The 19,144-nt window shown below is 57.0% G+C and overlaps 1 protein-coding gene across 4 annotated transcripts; it reads left to right on the top strand.

The window, feature by feature from the left end:
* The first annotated feature begins 785 nt into the window (after positions 1 to 785).
* ZNF395 (zinc finger protein 395) lies at positions 786 to 18,711 on the top strand. 4 transcript variants are annotated; one of them, XM_049819321.1, is made up of 10 exons: positions 786 to 2,178; positions 7,888 to 8,146; positions 10,150 to 10,379; positions 10,753 to 10,865; positions 11,610 to 11,845; positions 11,971 to 12,071; positions 13,154 to 13,421; positions 14,315 to 14,407; positions 14,605 to 14,708; positions 14,907 to 18,711. In XM_049819321.1, the coding sequence occupies exons 2-10, from the start codon at positions 7,898 to 7,900 to the stop codon at positions 15,016 to 15,018; spliced, it is 1,506 nt and encodes a 501-aa protein (XP_049675278.1). In that variant the 5' UTR covers positions 786 to 2,178; positions 7,888 to 7,897; the 3' UTR covers positions 15,019 to 18,711. The 4 variants fall into 4 exon arrangements, with proteins under 4 accessions (XP_049675278.1, XP_049675277.1, XP_049675280.1 ...); XM_049819320.1 differs by lacking the exon at positions 786 to 2,178 and adding an exon at positions 2,647 to 2,826; XM_049819323.1 differs by lacking the exon at positions 786 to 2,178 and adding an exon at positions 3,029 to 3,184.
* Positions 18,712 to 19,144: the final 433 nt, after the last annotated feature.

Raw genomic sequence — 19,144 nt, 5'->3', positions numbered from 1 at the left:
TCAGGGCGGGAGGGGGGGCTGGGGCGGGGAGGGCACGCGCCGTTCCCGCCAGCGCCGGGGCGGGGGGGGGGGGGGGGGGGACGACGCGTCAGGGACGTCAGTCGGCGGGAGGGGGAGAGGGAGGGGCGGCCATAACGGGGCGGGGGGGGGACACACACAGTCGCGAGGGGCGGCCATGAGGGGAGATGAGGGGTGGCCCTGGGATGTGAGGGCCGGCCATGAAGGGAGATCATGAGGGGAGATGAAGGGTGGCCATGGGATGTGAGGGGTGGCCACGGGATGTGAGGGGTGTCCATGAGGGGAGATCATGAGGGGAGATGAAGGGTGGCCATGGGATGTGAGGGGCGGCCATGAAAGGAGATCATGAGGGGAGATGAAGGGTGGCCATGGGATGTGAGGGGTGTCCATGAGGGGAGATCATGAGGGGAGATGAAGGGTGGCCATGGGATGTGAGGGGCGGCCATGAGGGGAGATCATGAGGGGAGATGAGGGGTGGCCATGGGATGTGGACATCGCCAGCCATGCGGGGAGATGAGGGGTGGCCGTGGGATGCGAGGGGCAGCCATGAGGGGAGATCATGAGGGGAAATGAGGGGTGGCCATTGGATGTGAGGGTCGGCAGCCATGAGGGGAGATCATGAGAAGAGATGAGGGGTGGCCGTGGGATGTGAGGGGCAGCAGCCATGAGGAGGGATGAGGGGTGGCTGTGAGGGGTGGCCATGAGGGGTGAGGTGTGATGGCCGTGGGGCGTAAGGGGCTGCTGTGGGGGAAGATGAGGGGTGAGGACCAGCAGCCATGTAGTGTGAGGAGCCACCCTGGGGGAAGATGAAGGGTGGCTCTGAGGGGGGGACATGAGGGGCAGCCATGCGGAGAGATGAATGGTGACCGTGAGGGGTGAGGCGTGATGGCTGTGGGGTCTAAGGGGCCACCTTGGGGAAGATGAGGGGCAGCCATGAGGGAGGGTACGTGGGTTGTGAAGGTTGGCCGTGGGGAGTTGAGGAGCAGCCATGGCTGCTTGTGAGGCCAGGGGAAGGTGACTGGCATCACCTCCCTCTGAGGAACAGGGCCGAGGTGCCCCCAACACCACCCACCAGCTCCTTCCCCCAGAGCAGCCGGTGCCCGCTGGCCATGGGGGTCCTGCCCATCGCCAGCCCCACTCCTCTCCCCCAGCTGCCCGAGGGCCGAGCATCGCTGGGCCAACCGGCTGCCCAGGGAGGCCTCTGCCAACACTGGTGGGGTGTGCGGTGCCCTCCCGGCCCCCCAGCTGCTTTGCAATGCCTCCCCTCGCGTGTTGCAGCAGCACGTCTCTGCGGAGCAAGCTGCCTCCTAACGTGTGTGAGATCGGCAGGCAAGGGATTTCGTAGGCACCTGCCCTCATCTGCATATGTAATAACTCACCTTTCATTTTAACAGATATTGAGGTGACTTAGAAATACAAGTTTGAGGAGCTTGGGAGGAAATTTAGAAGCATTGCTGGAAGTAGAAGATTTTGGCCCCTCTTCGGGTGCTTTGGAGAAGGTACCTTATTTTTACTGGACAAAAAAATACATATATGTGTTGTTGAGAAATACTAGAATCCTCATACAGGCAAGGCAGGTTTCATTTTTTATACGACGAGTGGATGATATCCCCTCTCTGTCCCAACAATTTACCTCGGACAATTGTCATAAAATCCCAGCTGCGTTGTGTTTATTAGTTGGTAGTAAAAATACACTTTTTTTAAGCTGGCAATAGGCCCAGCATTTGTCTCCCCTAGCTGACGCACATTAAAACAAACCACCTTGTCTGTATGGAGGTTTTAAAGGTGATTGCCCAGTGCGGAGTGTGGTATTTCAGGGGGTCCCCGAGTAAAGCCCGAAGGCGTTGTGTTGGCCGCTGCGTTTGTACATCAGCTTTGCCAGAACGCGCGATAAAGAGCCAAGCAGCCAAAGTGGGAATTTTTGTCATTGGGAACCCAGAAGCTGAGGCTTTGAGGGGGGAAATTCAGTGCCTGAAACCAAAATAAACCCCAAAAGGAGCATTGCTGGCATTGATTTAATTCTGCCTTATTGCTAAACAGACTCGGTGAGACTCGGCAGAAGAAAAACCTTTGAGGTTTGTGTAGTCGTGCCAGAGAGCTGCGGTGGGAACTCGAGTCGGGGTCATCGTCACGTCCCCTCCAAATTAAGAGCAATTAGCGGTAGGGCCCGTTAAATACAAACCAAGAGGCTCCGGGAGGGGAGAAGGCCAGCGGGGCGACAGGGAGCCCTGTCCCTTGGGCAGGAGGGTGTGGGGAGAGCCCTGGCCCTGTGGAGGCTAAAAGCCCCAATGGACAAAACTTTAAAAAAAAATATATATGAAAGAAAAGGGCCTTTCAGGCCAGTACAGCTTAGTAAGCAACAAGAAATGGCAGGAGCGCTGCCAGCCGCTCCGCCCGGCCCCGGCGCTCGGGTAAACAGCGGAACCCCGGGGGGCTGCGGGGAGCCCGGGGCCTTTTCTCCCCCTGCCCCTGGCCGCCGGGAGCCGGCCCGCTTGGAGGGGAAGAGCCGAGAGGCAGACGCAGGGATGCGCCCACCCTCCTGCCTGCCTGCCTTCCCCCCGCGGTGGGCGGGCGGGCGGGCAGAGCCGGCATCCCCCCGGCCGGGCCGGGGCGGCGCGGTGGAACGCGGCGGGAGCGGCGGGGCCGGGGCCGGGCGGCGGGGGCGTGCATTTAAAGGGAGCAGCGGAGCCAATGCGCAGGAAGGGGCCGAGCATGTGGGGAGGTTGTTTACACCAGCCCGGCCCCGGGAGCTTTAACCCGGCCGGCGGCGAGGCGAGGCGAGGCGCGGAGCGGGGCTCCCCGGACGCTGTGAGTAGCGGGGCGGTGGTGCCGGGCGTCCCCCGCCCGACCTGCCTGCCTTCCTCCCCTCCCTTCCTCCTCCCCGCCCGGCATCGCTGAGGAAAAAAAAAAAAAAAAAAAAGGGGGGGGGAACCCTAATAACAACAACAACAATAAATAAATAAATAATTAAAAAAGCCGCGCGCGGGAGCGGTGGTTCCCGCCCGGCCGGGCCGCGCCTCCCCCGGCCCCGGCTCCTCCCCGCCCCGCCCGGCGGGGCTCCAGCCCGGGTCCGCCGCGTACGTGAGCCGGCCGCGGCGGGGACGGGGATTTCAAAACAAGCTGCGGCGGGGGAGGAGGGCGGGGGAAGGCGGGAGCCGCGCCGGAGGTAAGCGCCGGGCCGCGCCGGGCCCGCTCCCCCGCCGTGCGACCACCCCTCTCTCCCTCTCCGGGGGCGGGGGGCAGCCGGCTTGCCCCCCACCTCGCCCCCCTTCCCCCGCGTCTCTGCCGTCCACCGGTGCGCGCACCCCCTCCCCTGAGTCCTGCCGCTGCACGTTCCCCCTGGGGCCTGCCCGGTGTCTGTGCCCCCCCCGCCCCCCCCTCCCGGGGCAAGCCCCCCCCCCTCCCGGGGCAAGCCCCCTGACCGGTGCACGGTCGTCTTCCCGCGCCCCCGGTGCGTGCCACGCCCCCGCCCTGCCCGGTGCATGCACCCCCGCCGTCCCCCCCGCCGTCCCCGTCGCCGTCCCCGTTGCAAGTCTCCCCCCCTCCTTCCCCTGCATGTCCCGCCCAACCGGGGGCCTGTGCACGGTGCATGCCCCCCCCCCCCCCCCGCCCGGTGCATGCCCCGCCCCCCGGCTTGCCCGGTGCATATGTGTGTCTGTGTCCCCCGTCCCCGCGCGTGTTTCCCCCCCCCCCCCCCCCCGCGCCCCCCCCGCCGCAGCCCGCCCCGCGTACACGTGCCCTGCCCGGTGCCGCCCTCCGCGGCAGGCCCGGGCACACGCCTCCTCCTCCCCTGCCTCCGGCCCTGCCATCTTCCCCACGTGCCCTGCCTGCCTGCACGGCCGCGGGCCCTGCACACGCATGCACGTACACATGCACACAGGCGTGTAAATGCACACATGCATGCCACTCGTGCTCTTGTCTCCTGCTGCATGCTCGTCCCGGTGCCCGCACGGTGGCTTCAAGTCACGCTCTGCCGGCACTGCTCCCAGAAAGCATCAAACTCCCGCCTTTTCCTTCCTGGCTGCCCTCGCCGCCGGGGCTGCCGGCACGCACCGGCCCGCTGATGCCTGGGGAAGTCTCTCTGCCTGCGCCGGCATTCCTGCCCGCATCAGAAAATGCATTTGTAGGCAGGCTGGTGTCCTCTGAAGGCATTTTCCTCCAGAATCGCCCTGCAGCGGCGAACGCTGGAGTGGGTGAGAGTTGGGGAGCCCTTCCCGGCGCTGCCAGTGTGAATCCGGTGTAGCCCCATGGTGACACGTCCGCGGGCGTAACCCAGTCCATGAGCACTGAGCCGGGATTAGGAGGAAAGTCTCTGGGAAAGCGCCTGTTTTGTAGTATTGTCTGTGAGGTTTAGGTCGCAGGTGGGTTTGGCTCCTTGCCGGGGTCAGTAGATCCTTGTTGCTTTTTTTTTTTTTAATAAAGGTCCAAACTTTGCAAGCCGCTCCGTGCAGATATCTTGTTTCCTGGTCACGTGTGCTGACAGGCGCGGGGCCGGAGTATGGTTTGTAAAGGACTTCAGGATGTTTTGGGATGAGAAGGGGCTTTTTGGAAACTGGGCTGGGAGAAAAGACAAAAAACTGGGGTTTATTATGACTTATTGCGGTATTTAAGGTCTCTTATAGGGTGGACTTTGCGATCCAGGTTGCTGATCTGTGGCGTGGTGGTCTGTGGCAGGAGTTAGGCTAGATTTAAAGGAACCTATCAGCATTTTTTCCTTACAAAATGGGGAAAAGCGGGATGTGCTGTAACTGCACATTCTCTGGGGAGGGGATTTGCGCTGGTGGTCCTGGTTTGCGCAGCACTGTGGGCGCAGGAGCTGCCTTTCTTCCGGCAAACCCCGGACAAACAGCAGTCAGTTGAATGCCGGAGCACCCTCTCTGCTTTGCCATGGCCCCCCAACCTTCCCCGCTTGCTAAACGAAACATTCCTTGTTTGCTAAACGAGGCGTCTGCTTTCCCAAAACATCCACCCGGGCTTTGCTCTGCCGGCAGCAGCGGCAATGCCGGTAGGCATAAGGGCTGACGTTTTTCCCCGGCGAGAGCTGGAAAAATGCCGTCCAAAATACACGCCCGGCATTGAAGCAAGAAATAATTTGGGATCTGTGCCGGCTCTGACCCCTGCGGCGCGTGATTGCTAACAGCTGGGAGGGCTTGCAGCGGCAGCGTGGCCTCCCGACTCCGCCTGCACCACTGACGCCCTCCCAGCTCTTGCTCCTCTTCTTGCTTTGTGTTTTGGGGCATGGGGCGGGGGGAGGATTTTTAGGCATTGGTGTGTCACCCTCCGCTATGGGCTGAGCGCCGAAATGGGATCTGGCATTCAGAGGTCTGCTGGAAGCAGATGTGGCTCTGAAAACTGGCTCTTGGGAGGGTTTTCCTTTCCCCTGGTTGCAGTCGCGTCTCTCTCCTCCTTCCCGCTCCTGCCCCGGACTGGAGGGGGAAGGAAAGGGAAGGTGAAACGAAACCCTGAAGGAAATGAGAAGCGGCCTCCCACCTTTGGTGCTGCCCTCCCCGTATCTGGCTGCCGCCCAAGCGGTGCCTTGAAACCGGCGTGCACCGACTGTCGGGGAGGCGGCAGAGATACGGCGCTGTGTTCTACACGGTGGGAGCACTGACGTTGCCACATCGATTCCCTGAGCCCTCGGAGGGGCAGTTCTCAAATCCCTGTGTCTGGGATATCCAAGAGTGAGGTTTTAAGGTGATGCGGGAGGAAATGTGGTCTAGTGGTTAACTCCTGTGGTGAGGTGGAGGGGCTTTGCTGCAGCTTCGCTCTGGGATTTGAGGCAAACTGCCGTGTCGTCGTCCCCAGCCCTTTTGATCTCCTTTTGGATGAGAAAGTCCCATGTGGGTATATGGGAGATTTGGGAGCAGAGCTACTTGGCCAGGTCACTTGTGTTCATCAGAAAATACGTTGCACTGTGGAAAAAAGACATTATCAGGCGGAGTGGGCTCCGGAACATCCCTTGGTGATGTCCATACACTGCAAAGTCTGGCATGATCCTTGGGCAGGGCAAGATGAGAGGGAAGCCGGGGGAGCGGCTCTGCTCAATCAGTGCCGCGGCCTCTTTGATCGGGCTCCAGAGGGAAGGCGATGACGGTAGTGAAGTCCCCGTGCGCTGCGGGACGGGCAGCCCTGATGCGAGGTGCTCTCCCCAGCATGCCTCTATCTGTTTCGCACCCTATCCCTCTTCCTGTTCTATTCTTTATGGCTCCTAAGTAGCTGTTAATTTTCTACTCGGGGGCGGTGGGATTTCGGAGGAGGACAAAGCCAGCTGAGTGCATACGGTTATTCATAAAACCACTTGTAAATCTTGGGCGTCCTTTGAAGCAGGAGGTGGTTTGGAGTAACCCTTCCTGGGACAGTCGGAGGTCGAGAGCAGCAGCAAGCTCCCCTTCCCTTCCTTGGGAAACTTTTCTCATCCGAGATAGCGAGCAAGACAGCACTGCGTGAATCAGATGTCAAAAAAAAAATAATAATATTTGATCTGCTGTTAAAGTGCTGCTGCTTCCTGATGGGGAACTGAGCATCCCTTAGCGACCCTGAATGAGGAGGGGAGGGTCTGGGCATGAGCACCTGGCGGCTCAGGGTTAATCCTCCCTCCTGCACAAGCAGCAGCTCCTCGGACTTGGACTCTCCATGAGCCAGGATACGCTCTAACCCAGACACCCAATGAACACTCATAGGCCTCGGCCGGCCGGGTGACGCTTTCTGACAAACCCAGGCAGGGTGACAGAGGTGATGAGTTTGTTGTGGTATAAAAGCTTGTGGTTTTTATGGTGCACCCCAAGATGCAGGACTGCCCCAAGCCTCTTGCCTCCTCTACCTCCTCCTGAACCCCAGGCATCATCACCCTTCGGCCTTGCCACAGGGTGCATCCTTGCTTCTTGTGCTTTTCGGAGAGGGTGTTGCAGCAGAGGAATTGTTGGGAGGAGGACGGGACAGAGCAGGACAGTGTGTGCTGCTAAAGCCGTCGGATTTATTGGGCTGGATGCGTCACCTGTCCCCATGCCTGGGTGTCCCTTGCTTTTGAGGAAACCTGTAAACTCTTTTTTCTTTTAAAACAGCAGTAAAATCTACAAACTCAAAGAAATAAGCCAGGCAAGCTGCTCTCTGGATAGGCTTGCTGGCAGAGCTACACCAACACGAGGAAAACCTATGTCAGCGGAAAGGGGAGCTATTTGGGGGGGCAAAAATAGGTTAAAGGTAGTGATAGAGAAACAGTTTAGGATAAAAATGCTCCATACTCTTCCTTTCCTAACAAAGCAGGGCAGGAGGATGCTCCTGTTTCATTGCCAGACTGACCCTGGGAGGACTGGGCACGAGCTGCAAGCCTGGAAAAACCTCTCCCAAAAGCATGAGAGCTCCTGGGAAGGGGAGCATTGGGGTGCCGGATGAGAAGGGGTGCTGGCTTTCACTGCCAGAGAGCTTTCCTCCCCTGCTGGGGCGCGGGCAGGGGAGTTGCAGGACTGTGCTGGGCACAGGCCCAAGTCTAGAGGTCAAGGTTCAAGAGCACCGGCGGCGGGTTTCAGCTTGACAGGCAGGAATAGCCATGGTGGCCTCGGGAGCGTGTGCCAGCAGCAGCTTGAGAGAGGGACATGGGGTTTCCTTTGGGCTGGCTCATCTTTTTTTTTTTTTTTTTTTTTTTTTTTTCTCCTCCAGAGGGGTTTAGAAATGACTGTAAAGACAAGAGCTGCAGCATGGGGCGAGCTCAGGCACACCGCTGTCCCATGTCCCTAAGGGGTCTCAGTACCTGGGGATGCTGGAGCAGCAGAGCTGCTTTCTTGGCTCCCAGGGTGGCAGTGGGGGAAGACACTGGTTGAACATTGTGGTCCTGCACCAGAGGTAACATCCCTGTGTCTTTCTCTTCTGCAGCGTGTCCGAGATGGCAAGCGTGCTGTCCAGGCGTCTGGGGAAGCGCTCCCTGCTAGGCACCCGCGTCTCTGCCCCCGGTGCCTTGGCTGACGGGGTGCTGGTGGCCACCCAGGTGCCCAGCTTGCAGACTGACCTTGGCCAGGCATCTGCCCACACAGTGCTGCGAGAGGACGGATCCTGTGCACCGTCAGCAGAGGAGAGCAGCCAAGCACCCAAGTTCCCCAGCCCCGGCCGCCGGCAGCTTTGTGCCGGGCAGCAAGTAAGTAAGGAGGCTCTTGGTGTCCTTTGCTGCACTCTGGTGGGTAGCTCCGGTGGGGGATTAAACTCCTGGGCCTCTACTAATGTAAGGTGCAGTGGGGATCTCTACTTACCAAGAGCTGTTAATGGGTGTTGGCATTAGTGCACTTGGCCCTGGCCATGCTTCATGGATTTGGACCATACCGGCTCAGGCGGAGATCTGCCTCTTCCAAGAGATGTCTCCAATCCTAGCCAAAAGTGGGTCTCCAGAGGAGACAGTAAGAAGATCTGATGTGTCCCTCCAGACTTCTCCAACTGTCTGAGGCTGAGGGAGATGATTCCTATATATTTAGTGACTCTCAGTGGACTTCTTTTCCATGAACTTGTCCTGTGTCCCCATAACCCACATTTACATCTGAAGGGGAGTGGCAAGGAACCCCCCAGCTTAGCCACAATGGTGATGAGCCTCATGGCTCAGTCCTCGAAGCCCAGCCTGCAGCAGCTTTTTGCTGCAGGGTTGAGGGTCTATGGTGTGGACGTATGTGGTAAAGAAGCTCTTAGGGAAGAGTGAGGTGCGATGGCTCGTCCAGAAAGGATATCTAGTCCTGCTGAATCCCTCCATTTCTTGTGCCCGGGGCTTCCGATGCTTAGGAGTGCCTTGCCTTGGCCAGGATGCTGCCTGGGGCAGGGAGCAGCACTTGTTCTCCATCCCACCGGCACCGTTCCTATTAAGGCCGGGCCAAATGGCACTCTCTGAGGAGAGTTGTGACCTGCTGACGTAGAGCCTGTTTCTTGGCTGCTACCTGCAGAACTGTAAAACTTTTTCTGGGCAGAGCTTGTGAAATGGAGTGTAAATAAGGCCCCTGTTTGGTTTTCTGGCTCCTTCTGCCCCATGTTTATTAACCACAGGACAGCAAGAGTTATTTTCTCCTACGTGCTCCACTGCAGAGGATTTTGCTCCCTTGCTTTGCTGCTGGGAACAGCATAAAAATAGTGATAGGGTGCCTTCACCTCCCAGTGGCAGCCGGTGGCTGTGCAAAGCTAAAGATGTTGGCTACTCATGCTGTGTGCAGTCTAGAGGGGCGATGGCCCACGTGGTTCACAGAGAAGCCTTCCCCCTTGTTTTCAGAAAGCAAGATCAGGGTCTTCTCTGTCCTGATCCTTCCACTGATCCCCTTACCCCTGGTCCCGCTGCGGGTGGCTTTTTCTGCTCTGGTGTTTCTGCTGGAGGTCCTACCTGAGACAGTCTCGCAGGCTCCTCCCAGGTCTGTGTATGGGTGCATGTATCCATCCCGTATCGGCTTCTTGGTATGACACCCATGGCGCTTCCATAAAGAGATGTTCCTGTTCCTATAAATAGCTAGAGACACATGTAGCATCTTTTGACACAGATACATTACCATTAACAGAAATAGGCTCACGGGTGGTAGTGGTGGAAAACTGCCCATCAGAAGGAGTTTGGGACTCTGTGAAGGAGGAGGTGAGGTTTGCACATCTCCTTCCCCTGCACGAAGGAGCTGGGACTGGAGGAGCCAAGGTGTGAATTCAGGATTACTTCACCCAGGAAACCTCTGTTCCACTGCCCCCCTCTGGCTTTTAATCCTTTTATCTACGTACTTTGCCAGGGTGTGTAATAATTGTGGGAGTCCTTGCAGCAGGGTGGCGTGAGAACAAAGCGAAAACAGATAAATATACCGGAGAAGAGTCCACCCAAAGTCACGACACTCAGAGGTGACTGATACTGGCTCAAGAAATCCCTCAACTTGGGATTGCTGTAGTCAGGGAGCTTGTGCCTGGGAAGAGCACATCTCTTGGTGCTGGGATTGGGATGAACCCTGGCCACCCCTTCAGTTTGCTGTGACAGCAGTCTGAAGTCCAAGCCCTGGGTCTGGCTTTGTCCTGAAGACCTCTGTGGCCCCCTCTGCTACGGGAGGAGGAGGTGGGGGGGATCCTGTGGCGGGACTTTCCCCGGGAGCAGTGGGGTGGCGGGTGGCACCAACAAATCGCCCCTCGTGCTGTTTTCAGGTCCTTGTCACCTACAACGGGCAGGAGTGTGCCGGCCTCGTGGAGCAGCACAACCCATTGAGCGACAAGGTGAAGGTGCTGCTGCCGGAGCAGGGCTTGCAGGCGTGCTGGAGGGTACAGGACGTGCAGCCGGCTCCGCTCCAGCCCCCCACCCTGCCTGCAGCCAGCAGTCCCGGCCCTGCTGAGGCGCTGCAGAGATCCGTATCCAGCAATATTGATGTACCCAAGAGGTTCGTGCCTTTGGCTGGTAGTATCTCACTCAGGTGGGAGAGGGGCACTTGGTGGCTAAGGCAGTGCTTGCGCTTTGGTTTTACACCGACAGAGTGGTGATGCTGAGGATGTATCTGCCTTCCCAGCGCGGGTTTATCCAGAGGATGGTTACATTTGGGATTAAGGGGATTTTTAATTTTTTTTGCCCACAAATGTGGAGAAAACATCCTTCCCAGTGACTTAAAAATGACTCAAAGTCTATGGAGGGAGTTGTTGGGGGTGAACCTGCACTGCTGCTGCAGGTTGTACCGCCCTTTGCGTGCTCACGTCATACCCAGGCTGTTTGTCTGCTTTTTCCTCCACACATTTCACATCTCTCCCCTTGCGGTGCAGGAAAGCCGACGCGGCTGTGGAGATGGACGAGATGGTGGCAGCCATGGTGCTGACGAGCCTCTCCTGCAGCCCTGTGGTACAGAGCCCTCCCGCCGGCGAGAGTGGCATCCCCCGTGAGTGTGCATTTAAAAAAAAAAAAAAAAAAGAATATATATATATATAAAAGAAAAAACATCTGAAACACAAGGAGACGTGGAGAAATGTGCTGCGCCCTTTGGCTCGCAGTGCTGGGGCTCTTGCTGGCTGTATTCGTTCCTTATGCCTGGTGCTGAATAGCTGCCAGCACAGGGACCGCACTGGACTGGAGGTGGCCAGGGAGTAGCACCAGGGTCACGGTGGAGCCCACGGGTGCCGGCACCGGTTGGGGCTGCGCAAGCTGGGATGCCCCTGGCAGCGCAGTGGGGGTAACCCTTCTCTCCGCAGCCGTCCCCAGGGGCTGGGGAGCCCTGCACAGGAGTCCTGGGCCGGGGAGCACCGCCCGGTCACTCCTTTTTTTAGAGGCGGTTTCATTCCCAAGGAGTCAAATGCAGCCAGAGCGATAAAAATAGCCGCCCGGAGCCGTGGGAAATGTGCGTGCCCCGGTGCTGGCTGCTCGCCGTGTGCCGGCTGTGCCTGTAAGCCTGTGGGATTGCACCGATGCCAGGGAGGATAGGGAGGGAAAAAAAGGGTAAACGACCAATGACTGGGATCTGGTGCTGAGAAAAGGTGCAAAGGCTTCACCTTACCAAGTTTTTAAAAAAATAAATAGAGGCAAACTGTTGTTGCGGGTTATCCAGCCTCAGGGCTGGTCTCTGCCCTCGTGGGGGGGGTTGGTTGGCCCCGAGTTGATGGTGGCAGCACGTGTCCCCTCCCTGCAGCCTCACGGGCAGCGTGCGATCCCTGGAAGGAGAGTGGCGATGTCTCGGACAGCGGGAGCAGCACCACCAGCGGGCACTGGAGCGGAGGCAGCGACATCTCCACCCCTTCGCCTCCCCACCCCGCCGGCAGCCCCAAGTACTCCAGTGAGGCCCTGAGCTCCCCCCAGGCGGATGATGGCTTCGAGACCGACTCTGACCCCTTTCTCCTTGATGAACCCGCTCCACGCAAAAGAAAGGTACCGCTGCTGTGGGGGTGGGGGGGTGGGGTCCTAGCACTAGCAGGGTGGCTTGAGTTGAGCGGCGTCCCGTGGAGGGGACGCTGCCACTGGTCACAGGGTGACATAGGCTGTCTCTCTGCCAGAACTCAGTGAAGGTGATGTACAAGTGCCTGTGGCCGAGCTGCGGCAAGGTCCTGCGCTCCATCGTCGGCATCAAGCGACACGTCAAGACCCAGCACCTCGGGTAAGGCAAAGGTTTCACCTCCTTGATCCCTGCCCAGCCACCGAAGCTGCGCGCCCTGCCGCTGCGTAATTTGTAATTCCTGCAGCGAGTATCCCTAGTATGAGAGATACTGGCCTCTGTGCACGGAGCTTGGCAGTTCTCAGCCAAGCAGTCCATGTCACCGAAGCCACTGTTGCATGTGTCCCTACCTTCAGGGAGCCCAGGGCGTTCCGGGAGGCATGGGAACCCCATTTGGCCTTCAGGATTGCCTAGCCTGGGTGTGCATTTTGCACTGGGGGAGTTCAGGTTACACGCGAGCCCTGGGCTCCCGGGCAGAGACAGAAAAAGACCAGCCCAGCTGGGTTTCGCAAGGGCTGGCAACCTGAAAGCCGTGCCTGCCGCTGCGGCGGCTGGCTCCAGCTCAGCCGTTGGGACTGGCACAGGCACTCACGCGCCAGTCCAGCGGCGACTGCCCCTTTGGCAGTTTGTTTTGTACTGATCTCCTGCGAATTCCCCCAAAACACAAAGCGGTGAGGGTGTAGCTTTGCTGTGCTCTCCTCCTGTGGCCCCATTGCGCTCCTCGCCCCACCGTCAGTTTTCTCATGCTTTTGTCCATGTTTTCTGGTATGTATTTTTCTCCTCCTCCCTTGCAAACATGATTGCTCCAGGAAGGGCGAGGACAGAAGGGCTGCGATGCAGAGGGCAGTGCTGGACTGCCATCCAGTGCTGGATAAATGCACAGGGAAAACAATAAAAAAGACTTCAGGGGCTGTTTCCTGCTGGGTGAACAGCAGGGCTTCGTCCGCAGCTGTGCTAAATGAACTGGATCAGAAATGAGCAGGGGATTTTCAGTGGCGCCCAGTCAATGCGCCAGCATTTTTAAAGGCCTTGGAAGAGGTATTGATCTTCCTTGGAAGCGCGAAGTGCTGCTACAGAGGCAGTGGCTGTTGCCGATTGCAGCTGACGTGATGCTTTGGAGCCTGGGAGCGGAGCTGCTCTGCCCGGGAGGGTGAGATCACTCTCACTCAGCGAAGTCGGGGGCTGCTCACCTTGACAGAAACAGGGCCGCCTTTTCACCGCTGTCTCCTTTTCCTCCCTGGCAGGGACAGCGCAGACTCCGACCAGCGGAAGCGGGAGGAGGATTTCTACTACACCGAAGTGCAGGTGAAGGAAGAGCCGGCGCCGGAGGCGGCCGCTGCCGCCAGCCCCACGTCCGCGTCCGCCCCCATCATCATCCACCAGCAAGCCCTGGCAAAGCCGGAGGCGCTGCTGGTGGAGCAGCCGGTGCTGGAGCCCGCCCTGGCCAGCGGCGCCCTGAGCCAGTCTGCCCCCAGCTCCTTCTGGCACATCCAGGCTGATCATGCCTACCAGGTGAGCTGGTGGCATATCCCAGGGATGGGTCACCTCCCGAAATCTTGCTGAAGGGCAGGTCACGATCTGGTTTGCTCCGCAAGTCCCCGCTGCGGCAGGGATGTTTCGTTGCCACCCCTGCAGCACGGAGAGGCTTTGGTGTTGGTTTAGCACCATCCCCTGCCTGGCTGCCCTTCAGCCCTTGAGCAACCTGCTTCATTAACACCTGGTTTAGGGGCTCTGCCATGGTCGTTCCCGGTCTGGGGGGGAGCTGCCGCCCTCTGCTCCCCTACAATTACCCCGTGGTGGTATGCAACACACCCTTCTGCCGGCAGATAACATGGGGCTGGAATGCAGCCACGCCGGATCCTGCACGTCTTCACTGCATGGCTCACAGGGGCACCAGCTTTTGAGACGCAGGAAACCTGGGGACCTGGAGCAGTGGGCCCGTGGGCACCCTGGGCCAGTGGCCCTTGTCCCAGGGGTTGCTCGAGAGCCAAGTGCTGTTCTGGAGCTGCAAGCTAGTGCAGGGACAAGGTGTATAGATCCATAAGCTGCATGTATATCCATTCCCATCCCAGGGAATGGGTGCAACATCATCTAAAAGCAGAAAGCCTGTGCAAGGAGGTGCAAAAATATATACATATAGACCAGGAATGGTGCAGGTGGGTTTGGTATTGCAACCAAAAGCAGTTGCAAGAGCGAAGAAGCTGCTGTGCCCTGGTGAAGGGTGATGCAGCACGTGTGCCGTGCCCTCTGTTAGCAGGATCCAGCGCTGGAGGAGAGGTTGCACAGGGGTTTCCATCCCACCCCCAGCACTCCCAGTTTGAGTGTACTTCAGACTGGGAGGTGAATGCCTGCGGAGTGAATGGGGGGCCCCTGGGGCTAATGCTGACCCCTCTTTTCCCCCACAGGCGTTGCCCTCCATCCAAATTCCAGTGTCCCCCCACATCTTCACCAGCATCAGCTGGGCCACTGCCACCTCCACTCTCCCGTCCCTGTCACCGGTGAGTCCTGCATGTGTATCCCCTTTATCCTTTTGGGGTGCAGGGTTGTGCTGGGAGCAAAGGGGACCTTGTCTCTGCTTTCTTGCTCCCCACTTGAATTTGTGGGCTGGGGGCACCCGTGTCTCCCACTGCCCAGGGGTTGCACGGGAGTGGGGCCGCATTGTCCTGCCTGCCTTTTGACACCTGTTTCCCCCCAGGTGCGGAGCCGGTCGCTCAGTTTCAGTGAACCCCAGCCACCGACACCGATGCTCAAGTCCCACCTGATCGTCGCCTCGCCGCCCAGGGTGTCCATCGGCACCAGGTGAGGGTTCTGCCGGCTGGAGAGGAGCAGAGGTGCAGCCCGTCAGCAAAAGGGTTGCCCTCCTGCATCTCCGCTGAGATGCAGCGGAATGATGCCCGGCCGTGGTTACGGAGCCTTACCCTTATATTTGTGACCGAAGTTCTGCAACAAGTGTATAAATGTTTGTTTTGGTTTTTTTTCCTCTTCCCCCTTTTGCAGAAAAGTCCGTGGTGAAGCCAAAAAGTGCCGTAAGGTATACGGCATCGAGCACCGGGACCAGTGGTGCACGGCCTGCCGGTGGAAAAAAGCCTGCCAGCGCTTCCTGGACTGAGCGCAGCACCGCAGTGCCGCATCCCTCCCCTGCTCCTGCCCGGGGAGCACCGGAGTCCCTCACTGCTGCAACCAGGGACCTTGGAGGTACCTCCTGTGACCCCGGAAGACACCTCCAGAGCTGCGTGTAAATTCCTCCTTCTGTATATTGTACATCTGCTGGGTTTGCTCTTTTTTAAAAAAAAAAAAAAATTCCAACTTTTTTTTTTAAACCTGAAGAATATCTCCCTTTGTACAGTAAAAGCTGGGGCTGGGAGGGAAGGAAGCCGGTTCCTTGGGGTTCGAGGGAGATTGTAGGCAATCTGGGGACCAAAGAGCTTCCTGCATTTCCCAGATGAGCCCTAAAATCTCCTGAACCATCGCAGCGTGGCTGGGGTGAGGCGTTGAGGCAGCTTCCCGTGTCCTTTGACTACCTAGAAAGTGCAAATCCCTTGTATCCCTTAAGGGAGGGGGTCAGTAACAATTATAGCTTTAAAAAAGAAAATGCTGTTGGGTTGCTACAAGCAAGGCAGGAGCGGTTCTCGGGGCAGGAGTTGGAGGTTTCTCTCCCTGCATTGATGTGGTCTTTGCTCGTGTTGTGTCACACTGGTAGCTCGAGCCTGCGCGTGCCTCTGGTCGGTTCCAGCGTGTCATTTTTGGAGGCATTTGGGGGGTAAAAAACACCCAAAACATTTTAATCAGGAAAGCTATGAGAATTTTTAAGGCAAAACCTTATGTTCCTTCTCATTTTAGGCTTTGTAAGTCTGCTTAGCTCTGTGAAAAATCTATGTTGTGGCCCTCACTGTGTCTTTCAAAACTAGGCAGAGCAATTTTATTTTTTTCAATTAATGATTCCACCAATAAAGGCAGCTGGGAGGACTGGGAAGGGTTTCCCTTAGCATCACCGTATGGCCCCAGTTCAGCAAAACACTTCAATATTTCCTTCTGAATCCCATTGAACCTCGTGGGAGTTTTCTGACTTCCATACTTTAAAATATGTATTTACCCAACCCAAATTGCTCTGGCTTCCTGTCACTGTCACTGCTGTGACCACTTGCACCGCTGGTGAGGCGTTGCACTTGGTGTCGGGCCAGGATGTGTGCAGCCGGGGAGCCGGATTGCCCCGTCGGCTTTCTTCCCTCGCTGGGGCAGGCAGCCATTTGGATTTGTATTTTTTTATTTTATTTTTTTTTTGCTGTGTTTTTGATAATCATAGGCTGTAACCTGCAGCTGTCGAGCCAAGAGCAATCTCTGCACGCAGCTTGAGCCCAGGGTATTTTTAAGGACCCCGCACCGAGACTCAGCTTCCCTTATAAAAGCAAATCTTGTGGGTGGGAGAGTCCAATACTGCTCCTGGATCGCCCCGTTGCTGAAGGGATCGGGTGGGCAGGCGAAGCGGGTTGAGATACATATATATGTATTACTGGTGCTTGTCTACGTGTTTGGGTATTTCTTTTGTTGTTCGTTTGTAATTTTGTACATATAAACAGTATATCGTCCCACAACCTGATCTTCTCTCCAGTATCCAACTGGTGGATGCAATATTTGGCTGCTGGAAGGCGGGAGCAAAACTCCTCGGGCAGTGTGTAACCCCACAGGGTTACATCCCCGGGTGGGTCTGGGCAGGTCCGGCTCAAGTCCCAGGGAAGAGGTTCTGCTCCTTGAGAGCTGCTTGCTCAGGTTCCCATCCCTGCTGGAGCGTGGTATTAGGAGCAAAATGTCAGGAAAAGCCCTTTCCTTTCCCGCCGGCATCGGGGACTCTTTGCAGGTTCCCAGCTTGAGCGTTTTGTTGCAAAAACGACTTTCCAAAGCGCGTTGCCAGTTGGTGCTCTGCATCCACAGCCCTGGTAACAATTGCATGGTGGGGTTGTTGCACTACTCAAAAATAGGTGTTTGGGTTTGTGGGTTTTTTTTAATAAAAAAAGCCCCCATGCCTTTGCTGCTGTCTGACCCCCAGTGTTTGAACAGCCGAGCCGGTGTTCTCTGTCCTGCGTTGCCTTGTGGAGCTCAGCCTGTTTATCCTTTCGGGGAAGGGCCCTGCAATGCCGGGGTGCAGGCTGGTTTTCGGTGGTGCTGGTGGCTCTCCGGAAGCAAGCCAGTGGTTTGGGAAGTCCCATGCAGCGCCTCGCTGCGTTTTCATTTTTCAAATATTTTTTTAAAAATGGGCCTCGAAGCAGCACCCAGAGCAAAGAAGGAAAAACAAATATGGAAAAGGGTGGATTTGTGCTTTCCTCAGACCTTGTGCCTTTGCCCCCACGACTCAGAGAGACCCAGGCAGGACCAGAGATTTTACTTCTTGCTTTTTATGCCCTTTCTGCCCCAAAAGGCGTCAGGCAGAACGGGATCCACGCCGGCACTGGTCGGACACAGCTCGGCTCCCATGGCTCCCAGCTCAATCACTCAGGAAATGTCAAACTAAGCCATCCGGGGTCAGCATTGGGGCAGCACCACATAAAACATATAAAAAGGAAGAAAAAGGTGTCAATGGCTTTGAACAAGCAGGTGTGCGTGGTGTGCAGCATCCTCGGGTGAGGGGGGGCAGGGGGGGGGGCTGGCAGGGTTCCCCCCACACACCCCAGCAAATCTGGGGGACACAGCCCCCCCTGCTGCCCCTCGGCCCTGGCCCTTGCAGTGCCTCCTCCTCCCGCAGCGCATAGCACTTACTGCCTGGCAGCCGGCAGGGATTCTCTCGCGCAGGAATATTTTTATATCAGTGTTGGTTTATTTGGGGGGTGGGAGGAGCATAAGGCTTTTCTTTCCGAGGGCTTTTGTGGTACGGACTTAACTGGACAAAATTGTCCTTGTGCTCATGGCTCTTTTCTGTTGTTTGTTGTTTTGGGGTTTTTTAATTATTTTTAATGGAGAAACTGGTGCAGGGTGGGTTGGTTTTTTGTTTGGGGTTTTTTTGTTGTTGTTTTCCTTCTGGTTTAGGAGTATTTTGGAATTTTTACACTTTTAAACAGAAAAACCTTCTCATATTTTTGCAGAAATGACAGCAGGCTTCCACCATGTCTATCGGGTTGATTGGCATTGGATATATAACTTTGGTTTTGTAGTCCTTTCCCTATTATTTCCCTTTCCTATTATTTTTTAACTCGCTTCCAGTCACCTCCTGTCCCTTGGACTTTTTCCTCCTGACACTTGAGTCTCGCTGGTCTCAAGAAAACTCCTCTAAGGCCCCAACCGCGGGTAAACCCGACCTGTAAATCCAGCTTGGAGAGTTTTCCCTCATCCATCTGGCTGTCTCCTGGAGCGTGTATATGTATGTATATAGGAACCTCTTAATTGGGCACTAATTAATTGGAGGCTGCTCCCCCCTCTCTCCAGCCGGGACACTCTGCCCACCCTGCTGCCGGTGGGGACCCCAAAAGGCGAAGCAAGTCGGTTTAGCGCACGGTGACCCCACGCTGTCACTCGATGCCCCGTTGCCGTCATTCCTGGAGGTGTCACGGTGGGGGGGGGTCGGGGGGAGCAGGGAAGGGGCTGGGGACACTTGTCACCACGGCCGTGCCCCTGTGGGGCCACCGGCTGCCCAGCTGAGCGGGGACGATGCCGTATCAAGTGAATTTTCTGTCTTGTTGGAGCTTTTCTCAGCTGTCTTCCAAGTATTATTTTTATTGTTAAAAAAAAAAAAAGTTAAAAATGTGAAATGTAATTTTTACAGCAGCAATATGAAATATATTTTATAAGAAATAAAAAGAAAACTTGCCTGGTAGCTCGCTGGCTCTGCCTTGTCCTTGGAGCCCGTGTCTCAGGGCTGCCTCCCTGTCCCCCAGGGACCCCCACGGGACCCCATCTCCCCCGGGACGGAGTTGGGGCATCGACGCCGAGATGGTTCCCCCCCCCCCCAGCAGTTTTGGGAGCCCCTTGGCACAACCATTTCTGGCACCACTAGATAGCAGTGTCTGCCCGGCACTGGGAGCCGCAACGGCAGTGCTGCTCCCTCTGTCAGCAGCTAATGCTGCTCATCCTTTTTTTTTTTTTTTTTTTTTTTTGTTGGGATTTTTACCACACACCCCACCCCACCCCCCAAATCTATTTTAGCCTGGAAGCTGCAGGGAGGGGTTAATACATGCTAAACCCGGTGCGTTTTTAATCGATGTCCTTTGGGAGACTCTAAGGTCTTGCGACCCGTAGCCCTCTCTTGC

The sequence above is a fragment of the Accipiter gentilis genome, chromosome 16, assembly GCF_929443795.1.
Source record: "Accipiter gentilis chromosome 16, bAccGen1.1, whole genome shotgun sequence".
NCBI classification, from domain to species: Eukaryota; Metazoa; Chordata; class Aves; order Accipitriformes; family Accipitridae; genus Astur; species Astur gentilis.
This window is presented reverse-complemented; position numbering and strand designations above follow the sequence as displayed.

Coding starts and splice junctions, on each gene's coding strand:
- ZNF395 (XM_049819321.1), top strand. CDS start 7,898: ATGGCAAGCGTGCTGTCCAGGCGTCTGGGGAAGCGCTCCCTGCTAGGC. Junction 10,380..10,752: donor AATATTGATGTACCCAAGAG/GTTCGTGCCTTT, acceptor CTTGCGGTGCAG/GAAAGCCGACGCGGCTGTGG. Junction 12,072..13,153: donor GTCAAGACCCAGCACCTCGG/GTAAGGCAAAGG, acceptor CCTCCCTGGCAG/GGACAGCGCAGACTCCGACC.